The sequence below is a fragment of the Muscardinus avellanarius genome, assembly GCF_963383645.1.
Source record: "Muscardinus avellanarius genome assembly, chromosome: 4".
Taxonomy (NCBI): domain Eukaryota; kingdom Metazoa; phylum Chordata; class Mammalia; order Rodentia; family Gliridae; genus Muscardinus; species Muscardinus avellanarius.
The window spans coordinates 83203530-83218121 of NC_137789.1; the positions used below are offsets into that span (position 1 = coordinate 83203530).

Sequence of the window (14592 nt, forward strand, 5' to 3'; positions counted from 1 at the left end):
CTGAAACGTTGAGATGCAATCCACAGTCAGTTCCTCTCCGCAGTCCTTGTTTTCTGCATTTTATTTTTAGATGAAAATGAAAAAAAATGATTACACTAATAACATCAACTGCAGGATAATTATACATTTGGGGAAGCAATAAGAAATCCACACTCTGGTTCCTTTTCCTGCAGCTTTCAACAACTCTGCTTCCTGGCAGGGAACTCAGGAGTTATAGTACTTAAGGAGATTCTCATCTGTGGGTTTGAGAATTTTCTTATCTGCCATGTTCACCACCCAGCCTGGAGCAAGACCAAAGAAGATCTGCCTTGGATCTTTCCGCTTACTGAGCATTTTGAAGAGTTCATCTTTAGTGATATCGGGGAGGATGTAACCATATTTCTTGGCGAGTTCAAGCCTTGCTTCAGGAAACTGGGCGGGATCCGCCAGGTAGCCACGGTTCTTGGCATCGGTGTAGTATGGAACCAAGGCTTCTGGTGGCAGCATTCGTTTGGGAATGGGCTGTCCACGCAGAAAGAACAGGACAGGTTTGCACAGGATACCTAAGAAATAAATGAAGGAAAAGATCAATATTGGCTCCTTACATAATGACTGCTATAGATTTCCTTTTAATTACTAATTTTAAAATTTACTGAAATATGAACTTAATTTCAAAAACTTTTTTTATTAAATAGGCTCAAGTTAGCAAATGAAAATGATTACTTCTGGGTTTCTAATGAGTAGTAAATTAATTTATTTCTTCTTTCTTTCCTTCTTTCTTTTTCTTTTTTTTTTTTTTTTTTTGTGGTACTGAGAATTGAACCCAGAGGCATTCCACCCACCTCCAAGCTTTATCTCCAGACTGATTTTATTTCTTATTTGGAAAAAGGATCTCACTAGGTTAATGAGACTTGGTGGAGCTATCCTTGAACCTGGGATTCTCCTGTTTCAGCCACCCAAGTACTAGAATTACAAGTAAGCACCGCCATGTCCTACTGAGTAGTGAAATTCTAATGTGTAGAATTTCTTTTTTTGTTTTTTTTTTTTGTTGTTGTTTTGTAGTACCGGGGTTCCTGGAAACCCTTCTACCTCCTGGCTATACTCCCAGACCTATTTTCTTTTCTTTTCTTTTTTTATTTTTATTTTTGGTGATACTGGGGGTAGAACCCAGAGGCTTTCTACCCCCGGGCTATACTCCCAGACCTATTTTATACTTTGTTTGGAAACAGGGTCTCACTAGGTTGCTGAGAGCCTCACTAAGTAGCTGAGGCTGGCTTTGAACCTGTGTGATCCTCCTGTCTCAGCCTCTCAAGTGTGGGGATTACAAGCATGCGCCACCACGCCCGGCCTCCAGACAGACCTATTTTACACTTTTTTATTTGGAAACAGTCTCTTAAGCCGGCGTGGCTGGCTTTGACGCTGCGTGATCCTCCTGTTTCCGCCTCCCAAGTGTGGGGATTACAAGTGTGCGCCACCACGCCTGGCCTTTATATGTTGATTTTTAAAATTTTTTCTTCTACTTGAGCAATTTGGTCAAAAAATGTTTACTTTGACCAGCTGTGGTGGCACATCCTGTAATCTCAGGCTAAGAAAGAAGGATCACAGATTTGAGACCAGCCTCAGCCACTTTGCAAGACCTTGATTCAAAATTTTTAAATAAGCCAGGCACAATGGCACATGCTTACAATCCCAGTACCTGGGAGGCTGAGGCAGGAGAATCGCAGGTTCAAGGTCAGCTCAACTACTTAGTGAGGCCTTCAGCAACTTAATGAGACGCTCATTCAAAAGAAATAATAGAAAATAATACTGGGGGGAGAATTATAGTTCAGAGGTAGAATAACTACCTCTGTAACCCCCAGTCAAAAGAAAAAAAAAAAAAAACAGGCATGGTGGTGCACACATGTAATCCCAGCATTCAGGAGGCGGAGACCCTGTTTCAAGAATAAAGACAAAAAAATAGGACTAGATGTGTAGTTTGGAGATACAATGCCTCTGGGTTCCAATCTCCAGTACTGCAAAAGAGGAAAAAAAAAGACACAACTCACAGGATTTATCAGGGACTGAAAATACAGAGGACTACAAATTTTGGACCAAAAAGATAAGATTTTCCATATACTTAGAGAAAATTACAAGAACTGGATGAGGTGAAAGAGAAAAGATGTTCCTCACGCACTGAGATCCCTCCTACACTATTTTTTTTTGTACTGGCAATTGAACCCAAAAGTATTATACCTCTCCACACTATACCATGAGCCTTCTTTATTTTATCTTTTAGTGAACTTAGTAACTTAGTGAAACAGGGTCTAAATTGTTGAGGCCAGCCTCAAACCAGAGATCCTGTCTCAGCCTCCCAAGTACTAGATTTGCAGACCTGCGCCACCATGCTCAAATATTTTCTTTTTGAGTGTGTTGGTGGTACTGAGGATTGAACCCAGGTGCATTCTACCTCCAAGCTACTTCCCACATCTTTGTTTTTTTTTTTTTTTTCTGGAAGGAGGGTACTGGGGACTGAACTCAGGGGCATTCTACCTCCAAGCTACACCCCCAGGCATATTATATTTTTTATTTTGAAACAGATCTCACTAGTTTGCTGAAAATTTCGCTAAATTGCTGAGGCAGTCCTCGACCCGTGAGCCTATCTCAGCCTCCCTAAAACTGGGATTATAGACATGAGCCACTGTGCCTGGCCTCCAGACACGCAGATGTGGGCCTAAGGTTTGGGGAGAGGCTACAAGGCTTTGTGCCTCTGGTTTATCTGTCAATTGCATAGGTATCATGATAATCCACATGCTAGAGGTAGATCAAACAACTACCAACATCTGCTCTTCACTATGTAATTAAAAAGCAGCATCCACTATGAGGTCAAAAGGTAACAAAGAAAATGACCACAGAGCAAGCTTACCCAGACTTCTTGGGTCGTAGAAGGCCGTGGTAACCACACCACCATTCTTTTCTATTGCAGCGATGGCTAGTTCTGAAGCCATCTGCACTTCAATATTCACTTTTGCACAAAAGATGTCCGCACCCTGCCACAGACATAACAAAGTTTGTTATCAAAAAGTGTGGGTAAAATTAATTAGGGCAAACTACTTTGTGTGTGTGTGTGGGGGGGGAGATGGAGCCCAGAGGCATTCTGCCTCCAACCCTATTTTCTTTATTCTTTATTTTGAAACAGGGTCTCACTAAGTTGCCGAGGGTATCAATAAGTAGCTGAGGCGGGCTGCAAACCTGTAATCTTCCTGTCTCAGCCTCCCAAGTACTGGGATTACAAGGGTGCACCACCATGCCCAGCTGCATACTATCTTTTAAAAATACCCCCCAACAAGTACCTACAATTTAACAATAATTCCTATCTTTGTGTGTGTGACACTGGGGAACGAACCCAGGAGAATTCTACCTCTGAGCTACACCCCCAAGCTCCATTTTTTATTCTTTATTTTGAAAGAGGATCTCATTAAGTTGCAGAAAGCCTCACTTAGTAGCTGAGGTTAACTGCGAACTTGCAAACCTCCTGTCAGCCTCCCAAGTACTGGGATTTCAAGCATGTGCCACCTTGCCTGGTTAGTAATTCCTATCTTTAAATACCTCTGCTTTAAGCCGGGTGTGGTGGCGCACGCTTGTAATCCCTGCACTTGGGAGGCTGAGACAGGAGAATCGAGCAGGTTCGAAGCCAGCCTCAGCTGCCTTAAGAGACCCTGTTTCCAAATAAAATATAAAAATAGGTCTGGGAGTGTAGCCCAGAGGTAGAAGACCCCTGGGTTCCATCCCCAGCATCACCAAAATAAATAAATAAATAAATAAATAAATAAATAAATAAAAATACATACCTCTGCTTTGGCCGGGCATGGTGGCACACACTTGTAATCCCAGAGCTTGGGAAGCTGAGACAGGAGGATCACACAGGTTCGAAGCAGCCTCAGCTACTAAGTGAGGCTCTCATCAACTTAGCGAGACCCTGTTTCCAAATAAAGTATAAAATAGGTCTGGGAGTACAGCCTGAAGGTAGAAACAACCCTGAGTTCCACCTCCAGTACCACTAAATAAATAAATAAATAAATACCTCTACTTTGGAGTCCTACCGATTTTCTTTTAGGGCCCCCCTGTTTTTTACTAATTATAACTATCCTATAAGTAGGAGTGGTTATATTTTTATATTTCCATTGTATTTTTTGATATAGATATAAGTATTCATTCCTGATACTTCATTAAAAAGAGAATAGCCAGGCGTGGTGGCGCACACTTGTAATCCCAGCACTTGGGAGGCTGAGACAGAGGCTGAGACAGGAGGATCACACAGGTTTGAAGCCAGCTGCAGCTACTTAGTGAGGCTCTCGGCAACTTAGTGAGACCCTGTTTCCAAATAAAGTATAAAATAGGTCTGGAAGTATAGCCCGGAGGTAGAAAAGTCCCTGGGTTCCACCCCAAGCCCCTGGTTTCCACCCCCAGTACAACAACAACAAAAGTACACTGTTTAATCCTCATAACAATTCTATGACAAGGTTATTGCTAAACTAACTTTAAAGAGAGGGCCTGGTGTGCAATCCCAATACTTGGGAGGCTGAGACAGGAGGATCTCAGATTCAAGGACAGCCTTAGAAACTTAGTAAACTCTCAGCAACCTAGCGAGGATCTGTTTCAAATTAAAAAATAAAATTGGGCTAGGGATGTAGCTTGGAGATAGAATGCCTCTGGATTTAATCCACAGTACCACTAAATAAAAAGTAAACAAATAACTTTAAAGATGGGGACACTGAAGTACAGATAGGCTGAGTGGCTTGCCCAAGATCACACAGCCAGGACTCTAATCCAGTGAGTCTAGTCTTAACAAATGATGGATTTGTGTTGTTTTAGGAGAGCTGGAGATGGATCCGAGGGCCTTGTGCAGGCTAAACAAGCATTCTATCACTCAGCTCCACCCCCGGCAGCATCTTTGTTCTTAACTACATTATGCTGTGTGATACAGATAAAAGCTATACTCTTCTCTAAGTAAGTAAGTGGCCAAGAGGAGATTAAAGAGGGGACAGGGAAGCTGAAACAGTTGGAAGAACAAAATATCTGATAATATCTGAGCTTCGGAAGGCTTGGCCCTCTCTAGGAAGAGGCAGAAAACAAATTCATTTGGTGTTCACTACTGACTTTTATTATAGTCTCTAAGCTCAAAAAGAAAAGAGAATAAAGAATGAAAAAGGTCTACTTTCCTTATAATGTTCAACGACAGAAAATGTAGTACAAAGCTTTCTTTTTTCGGTTGTGCTAGGGACTGAACCCAGGAGAGCTCTACTTCCAAGGTATACCCCTAGCCCTATTATACTTCTTATTTTGAAAGAGGGTCTAAGTTGCTGAGGCTGGCCTCATATCTACAATCCTACTATCACAGCCTCCCAAGCACTGGGATTACAGATGCCTATCACCACACCTGACCTATTTGTGACTTTTAATTACGACTCCATAGATTGCTTAACAATCTCCCTATTCTTGGGCATTGGTCTCAGTTCCAATATTTTCAGAATTTATATAATTAGAATTTCTTAGGAGGTTCTTTATATCACGTTCCTTTTTTGTTTGTGTGTCTGTGGTGCTGGGGATGGAATTCAGTGGCATTCTACCTCCAAGCTAAACGCTCAGCTCTATTTTTTATTCTTTATTTTGAAATAGGGTCTCTCACTAAGTCTCAGAGGGCCTCAATAAATAGCTGAGGCTGGCTACAAGCCGGATCCTCCTGTCTCAACCTTCCAAGTCCTGGGATTATGAGCAATGTGCCACCACGCCCGACTCTATATCACATTTCTTTTATTATTGACTATTTACTTATTTATCTGCAATCCAGAAAAGGTAAAGAATTAGGGACTGCACTTTCAACCACTGCCCTGGGGTAAAGTTTGCAGAATAACAGAGATACAACTGGGGGTACTGGATATGCAGATGAAGAGCTAATGAGATCATGGATACACTGGACATGGTGGTATACACCTATTATCCTAGTACTTAGGAGACTGAGAGAGGAGGGTGCAGATCCTCTGCAACTTAGCAAGACCTTCAGCAACTTAGCGAGACTCTATATCAAAATAAAAAGCTTTAAGCCAGGTGTGGGCACACACTTGTAAAGCCAGTACTTGGCAGGCTGAGACAGGAGGATTGCAGGCTTGCGGCCAGCCTCAGATACTTAGTAAGATCTTCCACAACTTAGTGAGACCCTGTTTCAAAATAAAGAATAAAAAAAAGAATAGGGCTAGAGGTGTAGCATGGAGGTAGAATGGCCCTGGGTTCAATCATGCTTATAATCCCAGCATTCAGGAGGCTGAGACAGGAGGATCTTGGTTTGCAGACAGCCTCAGCTACTTAGTGAGGCTCTTTGCAACTCAGTGAGATCCTGTTTCAAAAAATAAAGAATAAGCCGGGTGTGGTGGCTCACACTTGTAATCCTAGCATTCGGGAGGCTGAGACAGGAGGATCTTGGTTTGCAGACAGCCTCAGCTACTTAGTGAGGCTCTTTGCAACTCAGCGAGATCCTGTTTCAAAAAATAAAGAATAAGCCGGACGTGGTGGCACATGCTTGTAATCCCCACGCTTAAGAGGCGGAGACAGGAGGATCACTTGGGTTCGAAGCCAGCCTCACTGGCTTAAGAGACCCTGCTTTCAAATAATAATATAAAATAGGTCTGGGAGTATAGCCCGGAGGTAGAAGGGTTCCATCTTCAATACCACCAAATAAATTAAAAATAAAGAAAGAATAAGCCGGGCGTGTTGGCTCATGCTTGTAATCCCCGTGCTTGGGAGGCTGAGGCAGGAGGATTGCACAGGTTCGAAGCCAGCCCCAGGTATTTAGTGAGGCTCTCAGCAACTTAGTGAGACCCTGTTTCCAAATAAAATATAAAATAGGTCTGGGAGTATAGTCCAGAGGTAGAATGCCCCTTGGTCCCATCCCTAATACTGCAAAAAAGGGAGGTGCTGAGGATGTAGCTCAAATGTAGGATGTCCCTGAGTTTAATCCCCATTACACCTCTTCTCCCAAAAGGTACATGTTTCTATTTCCATATATATCCAAAGTAGAATACTGAGGCTTAATCTTTTCAAATGGTCTCTCATCTGGAAAAAGCTTTTAACCATACATTTGCTTTTTTAAAGGAATCTGAAAGGTTTTATGAATCTGAAAGCATAAATTTATGCTTCCCCCTAGTGGACACTAAGTTACCAAACAGCTATATAAAAGAAAGTAACTGATTAATACACACACACACACACACAATTATTTGCTTATGAACTCCTGGCTAATTCCTATTAACAGAATACTTCTTTACTGTTTCAGCCTTGCAAGCACTGGGATTACAGGTATGCACCACCATGCTTGGCTAAGAGAGTTTACTTACACTCTTAATCAGGAACACAGTGAAACATAAATGCCTAAGCAATGCATATGAGAAGGTCACGTATATTGAAAGGAAAATGCTTTGGGCAGAGTCCGGCAGAGCATGACCACAGGGCAAGGCAAGCTCTCTTTTACAAACAGCTGTCAAAAAAGGCCTTCACACTGTTCACATTCGAGAGAACCAAAGGAAGCAAGGAAGATGTAGGGTACACAAATGGGCATTCCAAGTCCAAAAAAAGCACATGGAAAGTACCAGAAAAAAGCAATCCGTAAGTTTCAAGTTGCACAATGAGCAGCATGATGAAGCCTCTCGTTGCCCCACCCTCTCCTACTCAGGACATGACTAATCCATCCCTCGAACCACCTTGTCTCTGCAGGATGTGCTACTCCACCACAGCCTCTGAAGTATCCAGTAACCCTTACTTTACTCAACAATGACCCTAAAGCTAGAGACATGCTGAAGAGCAGCCATAAAACGCTTTCTTTAGGTGAAAAGGTGGAAATTCTCCACTCAACAGGGAAAGAAAAAAACTGTATGCTTAGATTGCTAAAACTCTACAATTTTTATGTTCATCTTTCATTCTCCCTAATTTATGAATTCATCTATCATAAGTGTAACTCTAAAGGAAAAAACATAGCATTTGGTGATAGCCAGGGTTTTAGACATCTACTTGGAAGGTATCCCATGGATAACGAAGGATTACTATAAGCGAAAATCGAAAAAAACCCTTCTATATATTACCTCCTCGACAAGCTGGACGCCATAATCCCTTTTCAGTGGCTGGATGTTCACACCTCTCCCATTCACAAGCTGGGTTAGGTCAATAGGTTGAGTAGGATCCACTCGACCCAAGTCAATAAGATACTGCAGCCTCCTGAGGCTCAAAGGTTGATACTGGTGTCTGAAGCTACAAAACGAGAATGCAACAGTTGAAAAGCACACGTTAATCTTCCTGTAATTTCTCCAATTCAACTTAAAACTTGGCCTGTGTTTTCCTGCTTCAGTTTTGATGGCTTAAGAAAACAAAACCCTCCAAAGTAAAACACAAACATGTAATATTGCTGAATTTAGAGTAATAAGATAAAATTCTTTTGTTCTATTCAATAAAATTTGCCTCTCTAAATATCACTTCACTAATTTTTTTTTTTTTTTTTTTTGCGGTAATAGGGATGGAACCCAGGGGCATTCTACCTCCGAGCTGCACCCCCAGCCCTATTTTTTATTCTTTATTTTGAAAAAGGGTCTCACTGAGTTGCAAAGGGCCTCACTAAGTAGCTGAGGCTGTCCTTGAACTGCGATCCTCTGGTCTCAGCCTCCCAAATGCTGGGATTACAAGCATGCACCACCACATCTGGCTATGCACTTCACTAATTTAAACAAATAAGTAAACTTATAAAAAACTTAATCCACTATCTGAATTTTGCAGTAATGGAGCATAAAGTAAAAACAGTAGTTATCATTTACTGTTCAATGACAGAAACAAAAATGGGTAACAAAAATGAGTCATATATATATAATACATACATTCATATCAGATATATAATATTGATAATACCTGCGCTCATGTGTATTAATATATTTATATAATTATACATGATTATCAGTATCATCTCATATATATGTATATATGCATGCCACATTTTCTGTCTCTTCTACGACCTCTTCATAGTCTCTCCTATAAGGTAAGAAGAGTGTCTTAGGATCTTCCAATCTATGTATGTGTACATATACATATATACAAGAGAGAGAGAGAGAGAGAGAGACAGTAGCATTATCATTTCTATTTTTCAGGTCTGAGCACATTGTCACAATGTCTAGCCTTTTTCTCTCCCTGCTAAGTCAGGGTGTTTCATTACCAAAAATGATTCAAGGGAATAGCAATTTTAAAAGTTTGCTTCAGCTGGGCGTGGTGGTGCACACTTGTAGTCCCAGCGCTTGAGAGGCTGAGACAGGAGGATTGTGCAGGTTCGAAGCCAGCATCAGCTGGCTTAAGAGACCCTGTTTCCAAATAAAAATATAAACTAGGTCTGGGAGTGTAGCCTGGAGGTAGAAGGCCCCTGTGTTCCATCCCCAGTACCACAAAAATAAATAAATAAATAAATAAATAAATAAAAGTTTGCTTCAAAGGAAAGTAAAAATTTCTACCAAATTATTTTGTAAGTGACTCTCAGTGAAAAGTAGGGACTTGTACCTTAAAAAGCCAAGCAACCTCACCTGTGTCCTTCATTAAATCCATATTTGGGAATTCGGATGTAAAATGGAGTCTGGCCTCCCTCAAAGCCCAGTCGGGGCCGGGTTCCTCTCTGCCTTTCTCCTTTATGGCCTCTGCCGCATTTTCTACCTCTTCTCCGATCTCTTGGTCTTCTCTCCTATGGGGAAAGAAGAAAGTTTTAGGTTCTACATTTCTAAAAACTATTTCACTTCTTTGCTGTATACTTTTGGTTATGTCGTACATTCATACAACCAACCAGAACCATGGAGCACTGCTGTGTGCTAAAAACTATTCTAGGTCCTTCAACAGCTTTGCCTCACAAGATGTGGCTAGTTCTTGCAACCAAAACAAAGCTGTGCTTCAAAGGAAAAGTTCCAAGCTTGGAATGGGAACAGAGTTCTATAATAGGATAAGACTGAAAAAGCACCTAGAATTAAACATCCACAACATATGCTAGACATGGTGGCACATGCCTGTAATCCCAGTACTTGGGAGACTGAAATGAGAATCACGACTTCAAGGCCAGCCTCAGCTACTTAGTGAGGCACTCTGCAACTTACTGAGACCTTATTTCAAACTAAAGAATAAAAAATAGGGCTGTGGGGGGGTGGCTCGGAGGTAGAATGCCACTGGGCTCAATCCCCAGTTCTGCAAAAAAAATAAAATCCACAAAAAAAAAAAAAACTTAAATGATACTCAAGAAAAATGTTTTGATGGGCATGGTGGTACGCCTGTAATCTCAGTAATAGGGAAAGCTAAAGCAGGAAGATCCCAGGTTCTAGGCCAGCCTCAGCTACTTGGTGAGACCTTCAATAACTCAGGCAAGACCCTGTTTTGAAAAGCTGGAGGTATAGCTCAGAAGTGGAATACCACTGGGTTAAATCCTCATTGCCAAGGGAAAGCTTTTAGTTTGGAATTAACTGCAAATACATATTTGTCACCAATATACATTATTGTATATGAAGGCTAACTAATAAAGAAAATCTCTTTCATTTACTTACTGTTGCATTGACAGTAAACAAGGAACAGCTTTTGTAGATGTATGAAGTGAGTTGCAGAAGTCAATTCAGATCTTTCCAATGCTTTTAAAGATCTACCTTCTAGGAAAGCATTTCATTTTAAATCCTTTTTTTTTTCTTTAAGCACTGGAGATTGAATCCAGGGGCATTCTACCAGCAAGTTACAGCCCCAGCCCTATTTTATTTTTCTTTTGAAACAGGTTCTCCCTAAGTTGAGTCACACTACTTGCTAAGACTGTCCTGGAAACTGCAATCCTGTCTCAGTCTCCCAAATACTAGGATTACAGGCGTGAACCACCACGCCTGGCTGTAAATTCAATTTTGAAAGACAACCATTTCCTGAATCCTTCAAGTCTGCCCGGATCCTACTTGGTAAGCATAGTTATGCTTTTAAATCAAAACCTATAGCTGGGCGTGGTGACGCATGGTGGTAACCCCAGCATTCGGGAGGCAGAGACCGGAGGACCGGGGGGATCGCAGTTCTAGGACAGCCTCAGGTACTTGGCAAGGCGCTTCGCAACTCAGTGAGACCCTGTTTCGAAAAATAAAAAGACAGCCTGGCGTGGTGGCGCACGCTTGCCTTCGGGAGGCTGAGACCTGAGGATCGCAATTCGCGGACAGCCTCAGCTACTTAGTGAGGCCCTCCCCAACTTGGTGAGACCCTGTTTCGAAATAAAGAATAAAAGAAAAACAGGGCAGGGGGTGTAGCTCGGAGGTCAAGCCTCTGGTTTCTACTCCCAGACCTGCAAAAATAATAATAATAAATAAAAAATAGGACTGGGGGGTGTAGCTCGGAGATAGAATGCCCGTGGGTTCCATCCCCGATACTGCAAATGGTGATGATGACGATGATGATATAAAACCTACTGAGAGCAGGGCATGGTAGTCCACTTTTGTAATCCCATTGGGGGGGGGCTGAGACAAGAGGACCACAGGTTCGAGAGCAGCCTCAGCAAACAGACTCTCATCGGCCTGGTAGGACCCTATTCCAAAAATAAAAATAAGATAGGGCTGGGAGTGTATCTCGGAGGCAGAGTGACCCTGGGTTCAATCCCTAGTTGAGAACTGGGAGTGCGGCGAGGCAAGGTCTCGGGGCGCAGGGAAGGTCACGCGAGCAGGGCGGCCCCGGGCACCCGGGGTGAAGGCCGCGCCCTGGCCGCCCCAGGGTCCCCGCACCACCACTTGCGTTTACCCGTTTCCTGGAGCCGGGACTGGGCTTCAAGTTGGCCAGGCTCACGCGCGGTAAGCCCCGCAGCAGGTCCAGGGCGCCACCTGCGCGCCCGGGGGCCGCCATGGCCGAGCCCGGCGCCGCAAGGTCGCGGGACGCGGGGCGCGCACGTGACCCGCCACGTGACCGCGCTGCGTTACGCCCGGCCCTGTCGCGCTGCGTCGCACCGAGCGGCGCTTTACGGCCGCGGCGCCCGAGCACTGACGGCGCGCGGTCGGAAACCTGTGGTCACTCTGGCCTCGCGGGCTGCGTGAGGACAGCCTCTGCCCAAGCCGAGCCCGCGCCAGACTGTGGGACCCGGAGTGAAGCCTGCGAGCGGTCGATGCCTCGCCTTTGAGCTTGGGTAGTTTATGCTCTGGGAAGAAGAAAATGTCAGGTTCTAATAAGATTCAACAAGATTCAAACTACGGATTCTCATTTGTGTGTTCCTATAGTATTTTCAGTGAGTCACCGAGTGCTCACTTTACTTATTGTTAAGGATAAAGGCCATTCCGAGTGCCTGGTGTGTGCCAAACGCTGATCACTCAAGAGGCAGATGTTTTAGAGAGGATAGGCGGTGCTAGGTCGAGCCCCTACATCCAGAACTCACAAGCAGCACCAGAGCCAGGATCCAAACTTACACTGCCTTTCATTATAAAAGAAGTAATTGTAGACAAGTGAGGTGGCGCAGGCCTGTAATTCCATGCTTGGGAGGCTCAGACAGGAAGATCGCAGGTTCGGGGACAGTCTCAGCAATAGTGAGACTCTCATAAACATAGACCCTATTTCAGAGTAAAATATAAAATCGGGCTGGGGATGCCGCTCAGAGGTGGAATGCCCCTGGGTTCAATCCCCAGTACCCCCCCCACACACACACACACACAAAGGTGAAGACGATGGGAGTATAGATAGCTTAAAGGTAGTGTGGTCCTGACTTCAATCCCCAGTACTGAGAAGGAATGAGTATTTTTACAATATAAAATTGAATATCTGCATCAGGAAGCAAGTGAGAGAGGTGCTGGGGATTGTACCCAGGGGCATTCTACCTCTGAGTTACATCCCAGCCCTAATTTAATTTGAAACAGGGTCTAGTTAAATTGCTGAGAGAACTTGCAAAGTTGCTGAGGCTAGCCTCAAATCTGTGGTCCTTTTGTGTCAGTTTTCCAAGCGCTGGGATTACAGGCATGTGCTACCACTCCTGGCACATACTGCACTATTTTAACTCCAAGAATAAGTGAGGTTTGCTGTTTTTTGTTTTTGTTTTGCAGTACTGGGAAATGGAACCCAGGGGCATTCTGCCACTGAGCTATATCTCCAGCCCTATTTTTTATTCTTTATTTTGAAACAGGGTGTCACTATGTTGCAAAAGGCCTCACTAAGTAGCTGAGGCTGGCTGTTAATGGTGATCCTCCTCTCTCAGCCTCCCGACTTATGGGATTACAAGCATGTGCCACCATGGCCACGAATAAATGAGTTTAAGTACACTTATCTAAGAGAGTTTAATAAAGGAATGGCTGTGTTCTCTTTTTCTATTTTTGAAAATATTCTTTTGCAATTTCACTGTCCATTGCAAGGGAGTTTTTCTTGTTCTTACCAGCAATCATAAACAGTGAAGGTGATACATGTATTGGAAGACCTCTGTGTCTATGTTTAACCAAAATTTACTGAAGTTACTTTTTTTAAAATTTTTATGTGGCACTGGGGATGGAACTGAGAAGCATTCTACCTCCAAGCTACAACCAGCCCTATTTTATTTTTATTTGGAAACAGTCTTGCTAAGTTGATGAGAATCTCACTAGTTGCTGAGGCTGTCCTCAAACCTGAGATCCTACTGTCTCAGCCTCCTTAATACTGGGATTACAGGCATGTGCCACCACACCTGGCTGAAGTTATTTCTTTTTTATTTATTTTGTGTGTGTGGTACTGGGGATAAAACCCAGGCGTATTATACATCCAAACTACACCTCTGGCCTTATTTTTTAGCCTTTTTATTTATTTTTTTGATTTTTTGAAACGGTCTGAGTTATGAAGGGCCTCTCTAAGTAGCTGAGACTGTCTGGGAACCACGTTCTTCCTGTCTCAGCCTCCCAAGTCCTGAGATTATAAGTATGCACCACCACACTCGGCTGGCTGAAGTTATTTTAAATCCAGTGTGAACTACATAGAGTAAGTTGGGGTTTTTGTTGTTCTTTTATTTTTTGTGGTACTGGGGTTGGAACCAAAGGCCATTCTACCTCCAAACTATACCCCCAGCCATATTTTTTTATTCTTTATTTTGAGACAGGGTCTCACAGAGTTGCAAAAGACCTCACTAAGTAGCTGAGGTTGTCCTCAAACTATGATCCTCCTCCCCCAAATGCTGGGATTACAAGTGTGCGCCACCATGCCTGGCTTAGGGTAAATTTTTCATTCTATTTAAGCAGATTTCATCCTTCTATTAAGCAATGAGCAAGACACAATTTATTAGAAATATATACAAGGCTGGGCATGGTAGTACACGCTTTTAATCCCAGCATTTGGGAGGCTGAGACCCAAGAATCGCGGTTTGCAGAGCCTCAGCTACTTAGTGAGGCCCTTTGTAACTCTGTGAGACCCTATTTCAAAATAAAGAATAAAAAATAGGGCTGGGTGCGACGAACTTGCTCAATCGGGAACAATAAATCTGGCACTGAGTCCGTTCAGGACCGAGTTTCTCAGAAAGGTGGGCAAAGGTTTTGGTTGTAGTTCTGCAGCCACTTATCTGCAGCTGGGGGTGTAACTTGGAGGTAGATGCTCCTGGGTTCCATCCCCAGTACCAAAAAAAAAAAA

General features: G+C 43.1%; 1 protein-coding gene across 1 annotated transcript; it reads right to left on the minus strand.

Annotated features, from left to right (window-relative positions):
* Positions 1-200: 200 nt before the first annotated feature.
* On the minus strand, positions 201-11871 carry MRPL15 (mitochondrial ribosomal protein L15; the record flags this gene model as incomplete). Its single annotated transcript, XM_080695022.1, has 5 exons — positions 201-542; positions 2882-3005; positions 8088-8253; positions 9561-9715; positions 11770-11871. 5 exons carry the CDS (start codon positions 11869-11871, stop codon positions 205-207), a joined length of 885 nt encoding a protein of 294 aa, XP_080551148.1. The 3' UTR covers positions 201-204.
* Positions 11872-14592: the final 2721 nt, after the last annotated feature.